This window comes from Gallinula chloropus (genome assembly GCF_964237585.1).
Source record: "Gallinula chloropus genome assembly, chromosome: 4".
NCBI classification, from domain to species: Eukaryota; Metazoa; Chordata; class Aves; order Gruiformes; family Rallidae; genus Gallinula; species Gallinula chloropus.
This window is the reverse complement of record NC_140088.1, coordinates 77,921,973-77,943,425: the sequence shown is the minus strand read 5'-3', so window position 1 is coordinate 77,943,425 and position 21,453 is coordinate 77,921,973. Positions and strand designations below refer to the sequence as shown.

The 21,453-nt window shown below is 39.0% G+C and overlaps 1 protein-coding gene across 1 annotated transcript in view; it reads right to left on the bottom strand.

The window, feature by feature from the left end:
• Positions 1-21,453, bottom strand: part of TMEM131L (transmembrane 131 like) — a gene marked incomplete at its 5' end in the record, with an annotated part of 79,231 nt that overhangs the window by 14,527 nt on the left and 43,251 nt on the right. The window contains 18 exons of the mRNA XM_084264164.1: positions 203-819; positions 1,399-1,548; positions 3,090-3,275; positions 4,089-4,275; positions 4,613-4,755; positions 5,320-5,462; positions 7,468-7,540; positions 9,164-9,273; positions 10,282-10,420; positions 10,953-11,070; positions 12,868-12,934; positions 13,238-13,408; positions 14,056-14,209; positions 14,817-14,922; positions 15,862-15,970; positions 16,328-16,386; positions 18,375-18,528; positions 20,388-20,465. Coding sequence (XP_084120290.1) covers positions 203-819; positions 1,399-1,548; positions 3,090-3,275; positions 4,089-4,275; positions 4,613-4,755; positions 5,320-5,462; positions 7,468-7,540; positions 9,164-9,273; positions 10,282-10,420; positions 10,953-11,070; positions 12,868-12,934; positions 13,238-13,408; positions 14,056-14,209; positions 14,817-14,922; positions 15,862-15,970; positions 16,328-16,386; positions 18,375-18,528; positions 20,388-20,465 — 2,764 coding nt within the window. The remainder of the gene's footprint in view (positions 1-202; positions 820-1,398; positions 1,549-3,089; positions 3,276-4,088; positions 4,276-4,612; positions 4,756-5,319; positions 5,463-7,467; positions 7,541-9,163; positions 9,274-10,281; positions 10,421-10,952; positions 11,071-12,867; positions 12,935-13,237; positions 13,409-14,055; positions 14,210-14,816; positions 14,923-15,861; positions 15,971-16,327; positions 16,387-18,374; positions 18,529-20,387; positions 20,466-21,453) is intronic.

Sequence of the window (21,453 nt, the reverse complement as noted above, 5' to 3'; positions counted from 1 at the left end):
CTATGATTTATGAAATAACTTTTAATGCAAGCTATTTCCTTAGGAATGTAAACAGATAGGTCATAGTGAGCACATATGAAATACCACATCTCCTCTCCTTGCCCCATGCAAAGACAAAACCCTGATCACTGTGAACTTAACAGTAGATTTCACCCAATAATTCCAACTGACAGAAATGGGGAAAAACAACAAAAAAATTTACCACTATTTTTCCTAGAAATTTCTTGCAGTTCTGGCTGTTGTTGAGGTGAATTTCTTGACAAGTGACTTTCAGGTAGTTTCTTGGACATCTTCACAGGACAGAACTCCTGTTCTTTGAGCTCGACGAGACTTTCTGAAGTTTTAAGGTTAGTTTCCTTAGGAAACATACATGTTTGAAGATCTTCCTTCAGATCACACTCTGAAGAAGTACTTTTATTGAGAACTGTATTTTTCAGTGCACTTTCTTCTTTACCCAGAAAGTTTTCTGGAATACTTAAATTCTTGTTAACATTTATGCCACTTGCATATTTTAGAGTTACCCAGTTCTCACTGACAACGTCAGTGCAAATGTCCTCTTTTGGTGCTGAGATTTGGTTCTCCACAATCTGATTTTGCTTCTCATCAGTAGTTGCAATGGCACTGCCAGCTGCTGTGTTTGGTTTCTGCTTACTGTAGTAAACTGAACATTTGTGTTTCTTCTGAGAGTGGCTGTAGGTTGCAGGGCTTCTCTTTGCTGCATTCTGACTCCGGCTGGAAGAAGTGCCTACAGACAGGAAGCCCTTCCCTTTACCTTTATCTGAAGAACTATAGGAATCCATAAATGTCTTACAGCTTCCCCTGGAGAAAAAGAAATTATTTCAGTTTTGTTTTAATCTGCAAAGCCATCATGAATTGTTTTCTAGGATATTTTTCTACAGCAAGAAAGAGGGGGCATATTCACAAGACATGAAACTGCATTTGGTCTTCATTTTATTATACCAGTTAAGCACATTCTGATATCAGTGGGAATTGAGCAAGACTCTTAAGTACGTGCTCAGACTTCAAACACACTTATGTGCTTCATTGAGTTCCCAACTGACCACCCAAGAGGCTCAGATCTGAGGGCCTTCAATGCATTTTCCATTCTTTCCACGGCTGCTGTACGTGGTGTATCCCTTACCCCCATCACACAATTTTAACCCTCTGTACTACTGACAACATACAAGATTAATAAACCACTGAGCTCTTCCATTTCTCTTTTGTGGAGATGAATATACACCATGACAATGAAAGCTCTCTGAAAGAGGTTGCCTGGAACCATTATCTTCTCTAAACCTGCCCACAGCAATATCAAAACACAAGCAGAGAAAAAGCATCACTCCACAATAAACGACACACAAAACCCACCAATTCAAAAGAAGAAAAAAGTATTCTTACTTGTAGGTATCAGAGCTGATTACATCAACAGAGTTGCTGTTCTGCTGAGGTGAAGAACTAGGATTTGGCCGCTGTCTTGATTTCATGAACTCTGCTAGAATATACTGGGCTTGCTGGAAGGCTATCAGAATCACTCCAAGCAGGGATAAACTGCCAAAGAAGACAACAGTTACTGGTGCTTACAATTTTCAGGAATGTTCAGTGAAAGAGTTAAAAAGCTTCTAACAAGGAGCTAACAAATATGTTGTTAGTAAATTCCAAATACAGATTAAAGGAAGCAACAGTAGTAATGGTTGTCTTTCCCTCATAGCTCATGCTAGTTATTCTTTCAATAAAATAACTCATCCATGAGATTTACAAAGGAACAAAAAAATCTAACAAAGAGAAAAATACATTCAAAAAGGATTTGAAGATCAGTTGAAAGTAAGTCTCGCCACAACACAACAGCAACATCACAGCATGGTACCTATCAATCTTCTGAATATCTTTAATTTATGATAGTTAAGGCATTATTTTGATATTTAATACTGTTTCATTCTTTTCTAGAGAAAATGCTGGCATAAAATGGCTACAAAAGCCACCACACTTCTGAACAAAAACTGAAGTTGCAAAAAAGCCTTTCTTTCTCTCTGGTGAATTGACTGCACCAATTGTAAATAAATTAGAATGAAAACCTTCATAATTCCTCAAACTACCTTCTTAATCATACAGCATATATTTTGTCAGCAGGAAAACAGAATGAGAAATTCCTGACTTTTCAGATCCTTGTAGTCTCCTCCTGTTGCATCTAGAACCATGTTATGAGGTCATTATTGTTGCTTTATTTGTGCTGTTTTCAGCATCAAAACAGCAGCACAAGAACCACAGTGTGCATCAGGACCCCAGTTTGGTATGCACCACATGCTTACATATCACTATGACATTCACATTCATTGCTTGTTAGCAATGACTGCAGGAATTCAGGGTTGGTGTGATGAAAGCACTGGACATCATCTGTGACAAACACATTCTTCACACCACACAGTGTGAAAGGTTAGTAAAGACAAAAAGAACGTGCATAGGAGCAGAACCCTTAATTGCTGCACAATGGTACAGTCCTCTTAAGAGCTGTTTACTACATGTAAGCATATGAGTCAGCTACCACAAGCTGGGTAGCCTGTTTAGCAGTATGCCTACCAAAAGCTAACAGTAAGCACAAGTATTTTTTAACAAGTGACAGGAGAAAAGAAGTGGAAGGAAAAAAGCAGGTCCTTGCTTGGCTGTCTGAAACTAAACATAAAATCCATGTTCATTTTCCAGAAATACTTGAAGATTCTGAACACTGCTCAATTCTGTTTATGGCATGCAGATACTAGTATTTTACACGTGCATCTCTACTGCAGGAGGAATAAATATTCTTAACAAGGGGAATCTCCACTGGGTATTCCTGTGGGGGTATCCCAGCCCTTTCTCCCTGCAGCCTTAATGTGAAAGTTTACCAGGTAGAGCAGCAAGAAGTGCCTGACAACTCCATTGCCAGCTACTGCATCACACCTAAGCTGCCACAGCTAGCTGGCAGGACTCTGAGGAGACAGATGGAGTAGAGATTTAGGCCGTATCACGATGGAAAATCTCACACAATCCAAAAGCACCTGCTGATTTTTCACTGGTGGGTCTGTTTCAAACAGGTGCAGGAGCTCTGAAAGCATTACCTTACAAAAAGGACAGTGAGCCTCCAGAAAGACTCTTCCCAGCTGGGTCCAGGCACCACATCTGCACACAGTGGTAACAGATGATGAGGAAGAGTCACATTGAGCGTGAAGTGGAACTCCAGATCAGCAGCAGTCACCAGCGTAAGCTCCCGGATTACCCACGAAGATGTAAAGTCAGGAGTGAATCTGTCAGGAAAGCAGACAGAGTGGGTGTTATTTTTTCATTATTGGGTTGAATTCCATTTTTCTGAAGCCACACTGATACAAAAAAAAATTAACTCTTAATAACACTCTCATTACTGTGACTTGTGAGGTGTTTTCCTTCCCTCAAGGAGGTGTGCGACCAACTCATGTTAACCAAAACAATGAGGCAGCATTATGTCAAACAGGGCCACGTGCTAGAGTTAAGTGTAGAAGAAGGCTGGAAAAGTAGGGAGAGCAGAAGAAAACTGATTTTCCTGACCCACTCCATTGTCCTTTTTGACTGCCAGAAGGTATGACTTGCCTTTCCAATCAGTAGAGTTGTATAGTATACGAAACAGTAGTTACTGTAATACAGTAATATTAACTCTACTTACAATTAAGTCATAAGTTGTTTAACAGGATTTAAAAATTCATGAGTTTTAGACTATGTTAGGAAAATATGACTGGATTGTGGTCAGACTACTTGGGACAAGACAGAGAATAACAATTAAAAAAGCCAGTGGCACATTTCTTACTCTTACATTGTGACAACTCTTTCACTTTATTACTTCATAATGCACTGATAAAAGCATGTATGCTGCTTTTTAAAAATAACAGGAGTCTTATAAAGAAACATTATGACGTTATTGATTTGTTATTATTACCCTTACTGAAAAGGGTAAATGCATATGAAATTTATATTCAAAGCTCACCAAATTTTGAGTGTGGGTGTGCTTATTGGAGTGTCTGTTACTGAAAACAATTATTTCAAATTTCCATTTAAGTTAATTTGTCAGCAAATTTGTCAGTGCTTACACAATGCTGATCTCTCGTGATGAGTTCTGAGCCAGGAAAAATTCCTGACAGTCTAACACTTCAAATCCATATCCTTGGCAACTGTAACCATTTATTTTCATTGATGAAATTGTTATAGGAAGAGGCCCAATATTCTCTACTTTGAAGTTCTTCGTAATGGATAGAATTTGCTTGCTGTCTTTCAGTTCTTAAAGGAAAAAAAAGAACAAAGAAAAATTACTTTACAGTGCTTAAAAATTATTCTCTCACATTTATAAATAAATTTCTGTTCTTACTTTTAATCTAATAAAAAATTCAGAAGCGGACAACATTTTAATACAGACTGTTCTGTGGTCATGTATTTCTAGAACCTGTAACTATCCTGTCAGTGTTTTGAGAAAACAGAACCTATACCTCTCATGGCCAAGCTCTTTGGCTTTTTCTATTTCAAAGTTCTGTTTCCTGAATGATACTGTGCCATATCTGTACCACTATGGAGTAACGCAGCCAGTTACAAAATCAGAGACCTGTTTCTTCTTACTCACGTCGTCTGCAGTCCATTAGCGTAGCTTCTGGCACCTTGAATCGAAGAGATCCTCCTGCGCCGGGTAGTCTTCCACCCACTTTAAGTATTTCCTTGGCTCCAAAGCCTTCTACACTGACCACGTCCAGAACAGTCAAGTTGTTTCTACCATAACATAAAAAACCCAAGCAATCAACCACTAAAACACAAATGAAGTTTGCAAAATCACAGGTTTGCTATTTAGGTGCCAGTCCAAGATAACAGTGTTTTCATAGCAGAATCACTGTTCTGATCGGTACAGGCAGGATCACTCCAGACCCAGTCACCAGTGATTTCCACACAGTGATGGAACAAGATGTGTGACCACTGCCACTGGTAACAATGGTTGCTTCTTCCAGAAACATTTTTTTTTTTCTCCAGGGATGACCAATGTGCAGCTACACATCAGACTTAGTGGATACTTAAAGTCTATGATTACAAAGCTGAAAAAGCCACCCAACGTGTTGCGCTCGCAACTTCAAATTGTCTTAGTACGTTCATATGCATTTTAAAACCCACTGATCACATATCAAGAAAAAAAGGGCTCTTTTTTAATGACTGAGGCAAAAGGCCCCTAAAACAATTTTTATTACACTTCCAAATTTAGACCATTTATCTTTGGTCCAAGATTTCACAAATTCATTGTGACATTGAGTTGTTTCATTCTCTCTCAACAAAAACTCAGCTTACCTGATTAAAATAAGGGATGCTACTCTTCTGTAGTCAACTGGTGTAAAAATTACACCAACTTTTCTGGTTTCCAAGGGCTGTAAATTTAACCAAAGCAGCTCAGAACTGCATTTCTTGTTGATGAGATCCTCCTGATGTGCATTCTGTTAAACAAAAATGCGCTTATTCACGGAAAACACATGTGTTTAAAGATCAATGAAGAAAGCACTACAACTTTATTTAGCACCACAAAAGATATTTTTGGCAAGATGCAGTAACTGCTAATTAACTTGTTATACAAAAGTCTTTCAATCTGACAACAAAAAACATCAGATAAGGTTGTTTATTTGAGCAGAAGTTCGTATTACTGCAATTATTAAGCAGAATGTATTACTTCATTTTTTTAAACCAGCATTTATTTGCTCAGACGGAAAAAAAATTATGTAGTGTCTTTCATAGTCAAGGAATCCTGAAACACTTCACAACACAAGAACTGACAGGATGCTGATTGCACAGGGAAATGTGGCAACCATTATACCCTCAGAATGAGACTTGCAACTTGATTTGAGTGAGAAAGGAACTGTTGGCAAATATGTTGATCATTTCAGTCACTGGAAATAAGCCAAAGTGAACTCTCTACCATATTAATTGAAGGCCAGAACTACCAGAAGTTCACTGAGTCTGAAAAAAATGTAAATTTTTGGGGTGTTTTTTTTTTTCTTTTCAATTCTGCTGTTTATTCTTTTTCCCGTTAAAAAAACTGAAAATGGCCCTAAAACTTTCTGTTAGGGGTGTCCTCTTTGAAAGGGGTGATCAGAAACCTATAGCAGTCAAAACAACAGCAAACATTACAAAATGGACTTTTGTTTGGTTGCTTTGCAATTCATGGCTGTTGTACTAATAGTTTTTCTAATATTTCCCAATCCAGAAGTGTCGGGTTTTTTTTTCCTTAAGTCTATTTTATAAGAAATAACATTTCTATACGGTCAGCATTTAACAGCTGACCACGAATGGCATGTGCAGATCACCCTGTCACTCCCTATAGAGAAAGATACACGTGCTCTCAGATGCAAACATGCAAACCTAAGAATTCATTACCCATGTCCATAAAGCGACTGGGGAGCTTATAACTAATCAAAAAATGTAAATATGAACAACTACTGATTCAGTTAACAAGCCAATATCTGTGCTGAATACCTATTAAACCCTACATATACGCCCTAGCTCTTCAAACCTCTAATGGAAACCTGCTATTAGACACACTGATGTAAAGACCTATGGCTCTTTTTCCATTTGGTCAAGAGTATGGTGTATGGGACTGTACCCATGTACAAGTGGAACTACCTTGTCTTTTTCAGTGTGTGCCTGCAGGCTCAAATTTACCAACTGCCATTTACTCTTTTTCAATACAACTCTTACAACTCTTGTCAGAAAGGAAAGGTCAGCTTTGATTAGCATAGCAAACAATCTCTTCTTTTTATAAGGTACTACTATTTTGTTAAGCTCTTAAAGTATATGTGCTCTATGTTAAGGTCTTAAAGCACATGTATCTAAACAAGACCTTAAAGATGTTGCTTGCAGCATGCCCAAACAGCAAGATGTCAGTTCCAGGCCTCTGCACAAATAGAAGTTTAATACAAAATTCTCTGGGTACCCCGGGCAGTACTCTGTTCATCAGAATATGCCAACATCCCTGACGCAGCATATCCTCTGTTTGTCATTCATGACACAGGGTATAACCACAGCTCAGCACTGGTGTGGCAGAGTCAAATGCTACCACACTTGTGTTAGAAGTGAGGCAGTGGGAACCAAAGAACAGCATCACAAGGTTCCAATCTGAAATTTAGATTGCAGTGTGACTGAGGTGAAGCATAGAAATCCAGCCTTTTCCCTTGAACCACTGGACAGTAATTCCCTCTTCTGACACTACCAGCTCAAAAGCCTGGTGGTCAGCCTGGAGCTAAAGGTAAGCCTAGCACAGAATGCAAACAGAGGCCTCCTCAACACAAACTGAAAACAGTTAACTGCAAAGATAGAAGCCTGACAAAGAATTAAGAAAACACTCTTCAATTGGTTTAAGTAGCATTTGGGAACAACTCAGATATACCGTAGCTAGAAAAAGCTTTTTCTACTGTGTCAGACCACTTCTCTCAAGATTAGACATCTTACCCTGTGAGAACATTCATCCACAAGTCTGAATTCAGTGGTTGTGAAATTAATAGCTTGCACATTTATGCCGAACCTAAATAAACCAAAACAAGAAATTAAGCACTTCAAACCCAGTCTGTCAGAACAACATTGACTTATTTTTACATGCTGACACTTTATTCTTAAATAAGGACTACTTTTACACTGGTGTTTTGGCAGATGTGAAACACAGTGGAAACGCGGGTCTGCATTTTAACAGAATATACTACAAATCAGTTTTATGTGGATCCCACACATTTGGACAACAGACCAATGGATGGGCATTTCAGATCTCTCCACATACAATGTTGCAAAAGACCACAATCAAGAAACACGATTTCTAAGCCATACAAATGCCCCAAAGCTTTTTCTGCCCACATTACTGTTAAGAAATAATTATCATCAAGTCTCATTAATTTTCTCAAATATTCCTTTTTCTGCTCATGACCTATTTGGGACAAATTTTCTTTCACATACTCTGCACACTGAATTAGCCTACAGCAGTTGATTACTTGCTTGAGAGCAAATGATAAGCATTTGACATTAAGACATTTGAAACAGGCATAAGAAAACAAATAGGTACAATTCAGATTATAGAGGACTAATGGGCCTCCAGCCATTGATTTGGAAATTCACTTATCACAACCTCCTATGACATTTGCCTAAAAAGAATCAGTTAGTGGACGTGATTTCTGGTAAATGTGGAAGACCTGCAGAAACAGAAGTGTGCAAATACAGAGAAAATGTAATTTCAAACCACTAGAAATAGTCTATGTGGAAATTATATTTAGTATGCAAACAGATGTAGTTATTAATGTGCATGTATGCATATACACATACACACACACACACATATATATGCACATACACATACATATGTGAAGAAATGAGATTAAGAAAGCAATTACACCGGGATTTGGACCCCAAATAAGCGAGTTAGACAAGCATGAGTAGTCCCACTGGCTCCAACCAAGCAAATATTCCTACCAACTACATCAAAGTGAAGTGTGACAGCCAGGGCTTATTTCAGTGAACTTTGGGCCACCTCACTGTGCCCCTTTATACTGTTGATGTAACCTTCACAGTCCTAAAACAGAAAGCTCAAAACAACGTAGAAGCATTTGCCTAGCTGACCCTAAACATTTGCAGTGGGGTTTCTGGCTCTGAACCTGATGTTTTCTTCCTGGCTCTCGTTGCCTCTTCTTCAGGCAAGGTTTTTAACCTAAGAAAAAGCTAAGAAGAAAACTTTTTCCGTGGAAAGATTCAATTACCTTCCTGCACCTGGTAGCAGTCTCCAGAATCTGCATACTTCCCAATCAGCCTTGCAGAGAGATGCACACCCCCAATTCTGCAAGCTGTTCCTCTCACCTGGGCAGGCTGCACAAGCTGGCACCAAGCCTCAGATCTTAAAAGATGACCAATTATAGCTTAGTCTGGCAGACATAAGCTTGCTGAAAACATGCTCAATTTGGTTTTATCAATGATCAGGTACATTACAAAGTTATGCATCATACAGGGAGCTGCTCTGAACATGATTACATCTTCCAAAATGGGTCAGAACACTGTCCCCACCTAAGTTTCACTTAAAAAAAAATTAAAATAAACAATAAGCAACAATCATAAGGCATGGCAAATAGATGTTTTAAAAGGGAAAACAGTATCCTGAGATAGTTATTACCATTTGTTGAGCAGACTCAGTGAAGCGTGGGGATCAGGGTAGTAAGAAAGAGGCAGAAGCTGCAACGTAACTGGGAAGGATGAAGGGTTTCTGAGTACGAAATATTTTACCTAAATAGTTTGGAGGGGAAAAGAAAAAGTTAAAAACTATATACTTGGGACCTGGAAGGTAAAATAATTCAACACTGGTAATATGATCTGCATTTTTAAGGGACTTCAACCTGGCTCCCCTCTTAATACAATGTAATCGTATGTGCACAAACCCGCATGGAAGAGCATGACATGTCACTGCACTACCATCATTTGCAAAAACAGCTAAAAGTGCATGGAGAACCACACATGCAAAAACACAGACCTCCCCCACCCCTCAACAACCTTTTCTTTTGGATTCTAATTTAATGCAGTCAGACATGAACAAAGCTCTTCCACAGAAGAAGGTGAAGTTAGTGAGGTGCCATCCTTTCTTACAGGTCTGAGTGCAAGCTGGTTACGCATGTTACTACTATAATGACTGACAATTAAATGGCATAAATGGAATATGAAGGTAATTCACAATATGGGCATATGAAAACTGTCTCAATTATGACTGCTTCTGGCCCAAGTTAGGTTAGTAGTGACCTAAATCTGACAAACAAGAAAGAAACAGCTGTCAGTGTGGCTGGAAGACACATTGCTCTGCTGATCTCAAGGGTTGCATCTTTCACAGATGTTTTACACACTTCTGTTACATAAGGCAGTGGCATGAGGAAGGCCTTCCCATAACCACATACATCATTAATGACAGCACATCCTATCCCAGTCCCTTGTTCAATTTTTTTACCACAAGCATGTGATTAATACAATGATGCAAGGAAAGCTTTAACAACCACAAGCAATTCTTAGTTAAGACCTACACCACTCTACTCCTGCCCTTGTATTAAAACATTACAATGAGGTAGCTAGAGAACTTATCAAACAGTTAAAGGGACACAATTCTGGTGTCTTAAATTAGTCCTCAAAACAAGGAACTACAAGTAGGATGGAAACGCTAAGCATCACTGAACACTATCTGTAGACTTTGTTATTTAAACAAGGTAAACATACATTGACTCAGAAAAAGCATAATGACAGGATCCTCACCATACTACTTTTAACTGCTGTGGCACTGAAGTTGAGCGTCAGGCCAGGTTCTGTAGTCAACCGTGGCAAGAAAAAGGCAAAGGACTCCTCTTCAGTCTTCTTCTGGTGAATAAAGCGAGCTGATCCCAAAATACTTCTCCTGCTTTGTTGGCAAAATCAGAATGCTTTGTTAATTTTTCTTTCAAACATGGAAATGAAAAATAAAAGACTATTTGCCAGGAGCTATAATTACACCAACTGATCTTTCCTGCACAAAATAAAGCCCATAAAGCAATAACCTAGTAGCAGACAGTCAGTGTAACTTATGTGCATCCCTTCAGTCTGCACTTGTCTACCTGCAACACAACTGTGGTTTTATGCTTAATCTGGAAAGCGGCTGGCATCACTGATGTACTAACTCTACAAAAATTACTCAGTCCCAGTGACTGCTTCTGTCCCAACATCCCCAATACACAGCACCCATTAGGCCAGGGACTAAAAACCTTTGAAGCTAATTCAAAGCAGCTGGGGGTGTCTGGGGTGCTCTGAAACTTCACGTGCTTCAAGACAACTAACAAGTGCAACAAGGCCAAACATGTTTGTTCTAATTAAGAGTACTTCAGAACAGAAATATTCTCTTTTACAGCACTGTACTGGCTTGAATTAAGAACCTCAACAGATTCTGTACAGACCTGCAGGCTTCCCCACGTCTTATTTTTTGCCATCTTTCATAAAGTTCACTTGCAAGCTCAGAATCCACGTCCCAGACAGAACGGTCCAGAGAGACACTCCTCTGCCAAAGCAGATTTGCTAAAATGATAACAGATTTCTTTGTATTTTACAGAGATAACATTTACTTCTTCCATCAATCTACTTCTCAACACAAGAAAGCATTATCTGCAAAGGGCCCTGACACAAAAATAAAAAAGGCAACTCATTTTTTCCCTTCAGTGCAAGCCTATGTGAGGGTATATATTTTATGGTCCATTTCTGATTTGCTTAAACACATCTGCTAAAGCACAGTAAGTCTAAAGTGCAAACAAGAGTGTAGGTATGGCACAGGCCCTACTAAGCCCTTTTTACTGTTATTTCTAATGGATGCCACTGAGAAGCCATCGTGTTATCAGTAGTCTTGACAAAGAACTCTCGACTGATGGCAATAAAGTATCAAGGCCATATACTATTCTCTACATAGTGGTACAAAATTATATTACCAAAGCACAGCAGGGAGCAAAATAAATCCCAGAGTTTAGCAGAAATGGTGCTTTCATTTTAGCTTTTCTTTTTGAGGTGCTGATAATTTTCTCAATTTTCTTCTTAAGGAAAAATTACAAGGCTTTATACCACTCTAAAGATTAACGTCTTTTAGAAAGTTAAGACTCAATTCTAAGCATTTTCACATAACAGAAATGAGCTAAAAAAGCAAATTTATTTTGAAAGTAAACAAAAATGGCTTATTTTGAAAGTGCATGTACTTTTTTTAACAATCCTTAGCGTTTAAAATAACTAATTGAGATTGATGATAACTAGAATAATCCATCTAGAATTCTTCAGGTCAGTATTTTCAGGCTTGTGCATCAGTCTTTATATTTTAACAAATACTGGTATCCTAAGTTAGAATACCTATATGTAAAAATCTGATTATTTGTGTTATTGTCACCTCAATTCTCCTTTTTACATCCGACAGTCTACTACTGCCTTCTTCATATACTCATACAAAAGCACATTTTAGGAAAGCATCATCTTGAAAACACATTCTAGAGAACACTCACTCAAAGATTGAAGGTCTGTGGTACCCAGCTGCCTACTGAAATTCCTTACTGAGCAGAGATTAAAAAAAACCCCACTATTCTAGATCAGCTTCTGTCAGAGTCAACGCTCTTCCTGCAGTATTACCATGTTCATGTAAAATCTAACACTGTATTTGGTAAGTGCCAGCCAGGTACTTAAAACACCTCCTAGCATTACAGTATTTGGAGACAGATTCTTCAGTTCCAGAAAGAATGAGTCCTCTTCTTTCTGTTTTTGCATGATACGGCATTAAGGATGCTGTTTTCAAAGCCTGGTAAGTGGTCTTTTGCAGAAATCTATGAAATTATTACTGTGAGAAATAAATAAAGAGAAGGGCTTCAAATTTAACTCCTGCTAAAGGCAGGATACTGGTCAACATTTGTTTTTTGTTTTTCCTCAAATACTTCCCAGGATCTGGACCCAGATTATGCACACTTCCTAATCACTTTGAGCTAGCTGACAGCTTTATCATTATCATACCTCAGTATCTGTGGAGAATGTGCATATGCAGAAAGCAAGGAGCAATACACCACCAATGAGAACTTGGAGGAGAGCCTTAAATATCAAGTCCAAAACAATGTTCAAGACACAACAGTAGCTTAGCATGTGCTATGGAACTGCACAGTGTACTCTGTACAGGTTACTCAAAGCCATTTATATACTCCCAGAAAAGTGGATGGTTTTAAAGGACATGAAACTAAGTACTTGTATGAGTGTTTTCAATGTTCTCGTTAAAAGTCTCACTACATGAATTCTCTACAATATAACTACTGTCAGATACATTAAAAAAAAAACCAAAACACAAGACAAACCTACCTGAATCAGACTTTCCCAAGTAACACTGACTATCACAGTTCGCAATCACTTCAAAACGAAGATCTCCCTGCAGGAAAAAAGCAAACCAAAAACTAGAACTGACTGTGTCACAAAAGAAGACAACAAATTCTGCTTTCTCCATTCATAATTTGGATGAGTCAAAAGAGCGAATCAGGGTTGCCTAGAGAACTGTAATTCCATTGCTGATCAATTCTGGGAGCTTAATTTCTCAAGGTACAGAATGGTTTCACAGAGAAGTACTGTGAGTTTTTCTTTCAGGACTAAGGGACAGATTTCTGGTCTAAGAAAGAGGCTGCTGCAGTTTGGTTTGTGGTGCCTAACAATCGTTCGACACAACTGAAAACAATACCTTGGAGACAGTCGAATGTATCTGCAGAGGTATTTCAAACATGACTCCCAGGTTTGTGGCCAAACAAATACTAGAAAGCAGGTTTGTTACAGCATCTTTCACACTGAGCTTCAAGGAAAACACATTCCAGCAGCCCGGAGGTAGAGTCAAAGGTTCGGCAAAGTTCAGAATCTAGAAAGGATCAAGCAACAAGAGAATTAAAATCACTACAGTATTTCTGGTGCAAGCAGTACCTCAAAGAATGTAAACTTTCTCTTCCTTTGTGTTTTTGCTGTTATTACATACACACATATGTGCCCATAACCGATCCATACAGCGCACATATGTAAATCCCCTATGTAAATATACGACAGGCCAATGAGATGCCTACATCATGTGCTTATTCATAAACCAGATTTGTCTGGCTTGAATCAAGCAATTGCACAAGTAAATTATTGGCTTCGCCTTCTAAACTTCAAAGCTCATCTACGTACTGAAGACTGCCACTACAGCCTATGAAGAAACACCGAATCCTACAGAGCACACACGTGCAACAATGCTGAGAACAGGGCCACAGTCTATAATCTGATGCATCTGTAGCTGGAACTCAAATGAAAGAACAGTCGCTAATAAAACAACACAAAACCAAGCCAGGCAGTGAACAGCGCCTGTTTGCTCTTCAGGGCCTAGCGGTTACAGGCACACATACACCTTTATTTTTAACTGATTTCAACCTGCTCTGAGAACACCATATTCTTCAATGAATCTCTTTTGTATGTCAAAGGATGACATCCTTTAATCAAAGACAAAACATTGCATGAAGCAGAAAGAAAGATTACCTTTAAAATGTTCTTTGTTTCTCTGGCTATGAAGACTTCATTCAGTTCAACACTGAAGTCAAAATTGTTCGTAAACCATATGGACCAAAATCCTGAAGTATTATAATGTGGTTCTATATGAAACAATGCTGCAGAAGGGTCTATGTCAAAATAGCTGCAAGTAAATAGAGAAGAAAACCAAATACATCTGCAATTATCCTTCAGCACACATAAGCAGTCCATATAAGAGAAGAAAACTGTAGTATTCTTGCAAAGGGATCTTCAAAGAAGAATAACATTATTTCCTTTGGAATACTATCAAAGTAAAAATTTGCAATGTAGAAGAGGGAGGCAGGTAATCATTCTACCCTCTTGCTATGCTATAGGATGACACTGCCTACTGCTTCATGATATGGTAGTTTGGATGCATTGCCAAAAGATGACTGAAGAAACGACTTCACAATTTTTTCTGTAACTATCCTGCTTCTGCATTGGATTAACAAGGTGGAAATCTTACCACAGACTCTAAGCAACATTTATACAGTATGAGTTGATAAATTGTATGTTTTTACAGGCTCCTCAAATTTTTCCTGGAAAAAATACTGAACTATTGCTTGAAATATCACGTCTGTTTTGGCAAATGACACAGCAACAGCAGGAAGAAACCTTTTCACTGTCCTTGGAATCGTTCAGTGACAAAGCAAGCTACCCTGATTGCTTAGAGTACAATACTCTTCTTACAGTATCAGTCAACGTTAAACAAAAATCCACTATTAACCTACCCTTCCATCACAGGACAGGAAAGACAGGCTTTTAGTGTTGTAGTGCCTTCAAATAGATTATTCTTCTTCTTGTCAGCGTAAGGACTTCCCCTGTCACAGGATGCAGCTGGAACAAGAACAGACTTATGGAGAATACAACATCACCCTGAACAAAAGCACATCCACCATGATTTTCATGCGAGGATTTGGAAGAACACTACAAAGGGGAACACTTGCTAGTCCAATTCTTACACAGGTGAGCAAGACATCTAATTGCTAATGCCATCATTTTCAGAGGTTCCAAACCCTGCTTTAAGGAGAATGAGAGCTGCGCACTTTCAAAAGACACACGCACAAGAAGGCTGCAAGAGCAACCTGACCAATTTTAACTGTGTGACCTTGGCACTCCATTCTTACATACCAGTGCACACTGCCTCCTTTTAATAAATGAAAAACTGTTCTGAAAACAGAATCACTTAACATACAGTCGCCTTCTTTCTTCTTATTTGCCCTTTTTTGCTAAGAAAAGCAAGTCCCAATGTCATTATGAAAGCAGCCTGTTTCATAAATATTTAAAGTCTATGCACTGCAGTCTAGTGGCCAGAATAGGAAACAGGCTGGAGTCAGGAATGCTTAAATATTAATCTTTGCTCTTCCACAAACATGCCTGGTCTCAGGCAAGCCTCTTCAATGATCCTGCCAAGAAGTGTCATAGAAAATGACCACCCAAGCACAACAGCCTTTTAGAAAATACATTGGAAACAGGAAAAATAACCACAAATTATAAAAGTATGTTGAAAAAGCATATTGAATAATTATGCTTATTGTAAAATCAGCTAACATTACAGCAAATGTTTTCCTCCCCTTTTTGAAATCTGTATAGCTTAGAGCCTTCGATCAGCATGAAGGGGAAGCATATACACACAAAAATGGTGGAAACAATTAGTGGAAAGAATTCATCCTCCTCCTCAAAGAAGTCCAGACAAGTTAATTCTGAGACCTTTCAAAGCTACCCTTTCATAACCAGACTCTGTTTAATCGCACTAGAAGTATACATATCCTGTACCTTTACAAGAAATAGAAGCAACTTTTGTAAAGTTAGTCGATGATGAAGATAGCAGCACTGGCTCAAACTCCACAGGTGACGTGTCTTTTTGTGACAACTGCCGTATTTCCTGCATGAAGACAAGACACAATGATCCCTGTAGCAGTTCTACTGTCATTGTTGTAACTCTTGTATTAGAGTATCTCCCTGTCAAATTTGCAAGCAGGTATCTGCCATCTTCTAAAACAACACATGGACACTTAATCAAGTTAACCGCTCTTCGGTCTTATAAAACGCATATCCATCCCTGAACTACGATTTATCATCTAAAAGATCTGTTAGATGTTTGGGCACATTTTAAAAATATAGAAGCGTGACATTTCCCATCAACAAAACTCCTTCATCTGCTAGAGTAAGACAGTGGGCTAATTAATTCCCCAATCAAATTCAGCACCCTAAAATATGACTTCCAGCAGCCCATGATTACCTGTATGTGCACCAGGCTGTTTCCAGAATGCATGATGTACACATCTACAGAGGAATCACCTGTCCAAAAGAATGTACATTGATTTAAGTTCACCAAGTGTGGAAGCACTCTTTCTTTGTCAGATGCTCATGTGAGAAGCAATACCAGTTTAATTCTAAAAATCTCTGTGTGACAGCTACCCTTGTAGAAAGGGGGAACTATTCACATCTTGAGCTGGCAATGGTTTCACAAAGAAGTAAAAATCCACTCAACAAGATTTTGGGCCCCAAACTTGAAGGAGGATTCCCTGTTGATGCTTGCCCTCACTGTCTCCTAAATTTAAGATGGAGGACAATTTCCCCCTTTCCTGCAGGCAGGGGGACAGGAGGCACAGCTGAAGGAAAAAAAAAGGATGGCCGATGCTGCTGTAACTTTCCAAGTCTAAGGGATAGCCTATCAATAGCACTAGAGAATCCAATAAAACTGTTCTGTCTATGCACACAGCTAGGCAAGATCCTGACTTGCCTGCTTTGAACAGCAAGCATTCTCAGGAGACAATGGTAAGATGGATTCAGTGCTTAACACCTTTTGGGCTTAAAACAGGAACCACCTTATCAGTGAGTTATGGGTATGACTCATCTTTCACCTGCTGATAAGGTGGTACAGCTGTATTGGGTAATCAGCCTCCATCACTGGCAAAGCTATGCTCCTGTCCATAGGACACTATATAGATTTAGAGGACAAAAAGAGGAGCAGGGATGCTGCACATACTCCTCTTCCAGCCTCTTTCCAGCCAGCTAGTTCCCCTGGGCTGACCTTGCCTATTTGCTGTTCTGCTGTAGGTGCTACCAACATGCTGTATGCTGAGGCTAACACAGCGTATTTACCCTTTTGGTAAATATTTCCCTCAAATCCACATTATTCATTTAGTTATACAAACAGAATGCAAGCAAGCACTGCTGTTTAATATGGTAAAGCCACTAGCAGTACTGTTAGAGCAAGACATGGAACTTCCCAGCCACAAGTCCAAAGGTCTTATATGACCAAACTCTAACATCATGGAGATTTAGAACTACGCTATATTTAATAGAAAACAGCCTTAAAAGCATACTTCTAGTACTTTAACCATCAAATGTGTTAACAGCGAGCACCTTTGACATGACAGACATGAACAGTTCTCTGCCAGCATCAGAATAAACATTCATCCACAACTCCATGTTAATAAAGCATCTCACTGTCAGGGAAACTCAGTGTACAGTGGGTATTTCAGTTTCAGCTCTGTGTTAAGTCACATCACAGAACAGGCACAGGGGAAACAGGATATATTGTTTTGTGACTAAATCTTGAACTGAAAACTTCTCAAAAGACAAAAAGATCATGTTCTTTTTCTACTAGCAGACTAAAAAATATTAATCTGGATTCTTAAGCAGTTCTGCCTTCTTCTCCTCCTTCAATCACAGTAAAACTGGCAGAAATGTAATAATAAAAAGGCTATTCAAACAGACTGCAAAGCTCTATAAATAATTTTAAATCCCCTGGATTTGGAGGACTTGTTCACCCAATAAATGTAGCATAAAGAAACTGCAAGAAGTTGATTTGTTTTGCCTGTGGAATTCTAGCTTACAAAAACAAATGATGCACACATCTGTATTATCTCATTACCCTACTTTCCACATGGCCACTTTCCCCAGTACTGTACAAACCTCTCTGCCTTCATCGTACTATTATGGTCAATGTAATAAATGAGAAACCAGAAATGCAGTTGCAGAAATAGAAGGACCATGACATATTCCATACTATTTAGGCAGATGCATAAGGATGGGGGACTAAAGAATGAAACAGATGTAGTTTACAACTTTGCCATTGTTACCTTTATAAAGAGGACTGTGCTTACAGTAACTCTGCGCTCAACAAAGCTGCTGACAAGCTGTGTTTAACTGAAGTGATTTGTCTTCCCTTATTCACAAAAGTTAGCTGTCACCGAATTTGACTCCATTTAGTACATTAAATTACAACTTATGTATAAAACCAGGTTCTATTACAATTAACAGTCATATTCAGGACTTACCCGAGGTCTTCGTTTTTTCCATTGCTACATAAACTACAAAAAGATTCTCCAGTAAGTATTGTCTGTGCTCCACAAAATCTTGTTGGGCATTTTCCATTCTTACCGTTAAGCTCATTTCTAGCAGCATTGGGTCATCGGACAGAAAACAGCAACTCTGGAGCGAGACAAGGGAACATGGTGTGTGTGGTGGGGGAGGGAATGGGAAAAATTCATTACAGTAAGGCATCTTAATATGTTAATCAAAGGTATTTTCTAACAGACAGGGTTTCCAGTACTAAAGTGCTGGCAAAACAGGAGCAATTAGGACCTCTGCTAAAATCTCAGCAGAAACCAAAGACAGTGCAGGTACAGACAGCACAGCAAAAACAAAGACGAAAAACAACTAAAAAGGACACTGAACCTTGAAAGAATGCAAATTTATAAACTGTCTTAGTCAGTCTCACCTCAGGGACTGCAAAACAGTTTCCTTTGTTAAATCCTCTGCCTTCAATAAAATGTGCCATAAACAGACTGATGCATGTGTCTTAATGGTAGGAAGACAGTTCATGTTCACTGGTCTGTTTATAGTTAATTTTTCCAAATCCTGTGTTTTTTGTCTCCATTTCTCACTGAAGTAATTTTAAAAAAACAAACATACATGTACAATTCTTAGTAGAAAACACTGTCGTCTGGCTAGAATACTTCAGATAAATACAAATAGGATCTTATTCTCCTCTCTAAGTAGAGGCTACTGTTACGACAGCTCAGCCTTAGCAACTACAAAGACACAGACACCATTTTGCAAAAATTAAAGCCAACGAAGCAAACCAAAACTAGACAATCAACACTGAGTAACATAAACTTGTCCTGCATCATGCCATGGAGGTTGCTAAATTCAGGCTTTGGAGCCCTTCCAAGAGGGCTAATTTGCTCAGGAGAAGGAGGAGAAAACCTCCACCACCTGGCATGTGAAGTGGCAGTAGAACACCTTCAGCTAATCTCAAGTGCCATGAGGAAGGACAGCGGGAGTGGGGAAGCGTCTCTGGGAATGGGATGCCAGTTCACCGCTCACACAGCATCAAAGAAACCTTCCATACTTGAAATGGCTGCCAGGAGCAGGAAAGGAGGCCACTGTGGAGACTGCAGCATAGGGATGGTTTGCCCTTGGGAAGCTCACATCAAACAGTGGGCAGCTGCACCATGCACAATCTGAAATGCTCAGGTGCATCTCCAGCCTGGCCTTATCCACCAATGCAACGCAAGAATCAAACACGGGAGTAAAGCAGCACAAGATCACTCCAACGTGTAGAGAAAACCAGCCACGTAGTCTGGGCCTTGTCACGCTTCATGATCAAGAAAGGTGCCACAGACCACAGCATGAACTTCTGTATCCGACCCAACAAAGCACCCCATCATCAAGTACCATCGCTGCTGTGAATCAGCACCCATTTACTGTGTTAGGACATTTGTATAGAGAGGAAGAGGAGATTTGAATGACACTACCCAGGAGAAGACCTACTGTCTTGAACACACAGAGCTTCTGAAGGGTTCTTTTCCACTAACAAGCTCACCCCTCCTCAGCTCTGCCCAATGCCAAGGCCACCATATGGAAGGCTCTTCAGCCCACACTTTGGCTCACTGCTCTTGTCAGCCTGAGCCAGTAACTTAGGAAATGTTTCAGGACAAAGGAAATTACAAGAATATGATTGGTTTTGTACTCCACATTAAGTTATACAACACCTACACATTAAAACACTTAGCCTGTTGGGTTGGTTTGGGTTTTTTTGGGGGCTTGGATGAGGGTGGTGTCTTTTTCCATCTTCCCCTTTCCTAAAGATTACAGCATGATGTATGTCACATTGAATTTATACCACAGGGTACAGTTTTATAAAAGCAGAGCTAAAAGCACTATTCCCCTTTAAACTGAGACACTGGAAATTGCATTGTTACTAAAATTCTAGAGCTCTGGAAAGTGTCCCTCTAAGCTAGGATTAAAACAAAATTACTCAGATATGAAATTATAATAAAGCTTACCTTAACTTGCTGATATGCATCATCAGGTAAACTGCATTCAAGATGAACACGTAAGAGACTGGCATTCATAGTTTCTGCCTGTAAGAGAGAAAAGTGAAGAAAATCGAGCACACTGCTTCAAAAGATGTTGTCACATAAATCCCTTTCACACACCATGTGCATGCACATGACACAGCAACATAAGTAGGGTTTTTTTAAAAATAAATACAATTACTCTGTACAGTAGGTAAGCAGCTGATCACCAATTCTCAGGAACTCCATCAATACCTATTTATTTATCAACTATTATTATACATGATTATTTATACACACAAATATGAGCAATCCATATAAACTTCAATATATCAATAAACTGTATTCATCACAGCATTTTCTGTACAGTATAAAGGCTTCTTTCCTTGTTTTCTGTATATTTTCTTTGCTGATTGGATACTGAAATACAGTTGCTAGGCCAAGAACACAATGCTTCTTGGACATGGTCTGATAGGAAGGTTTCATGCCAAAATGGACAGAAAGTACTTGCTTTGCCTTTTTATTGATTGGAAAGGGAAAAGTCTATATTGATTGTGCCAGCTTGTAAAGCACTCATAAATCTAACAGGGCAACAGCACCAAGAAAGCCAACCGTAGTTCTTGAAAGCTATCTGGAAATCTGGACTGTGAAATTACTTGCACAAATTGCTCAGCCAGTTATCTTGATTTTAAAATAAAAACAAAACAAAAATCACACTGACAGACCTGTCATCCCATCAGTGCCTTGATTACAGCAAAATTACCCAGTGATTTTTAAGACTGATGTGGACACCCTCCCATCTCACTTTCACTTGCGATACTGAACTAAGTATCTGAGTGAGGTATCTGCAGGTTCAAGTTTCTGAAGGTGTCAATGCAACTGACTTACAAAAAAAAAAAAATCAATAATTTGATAATGAAAATCAGAACTGTGAAAAAAAGCTTTTAAAGAAAAAAGAAAAGCTTTTTAAAGGAAAGCTTTATCCAAACCCCTAGTTCTTATCTCCCTGGGACAGGCAGGTGCATCTGAAAAGAGAGGAGATTGCCACACGTGT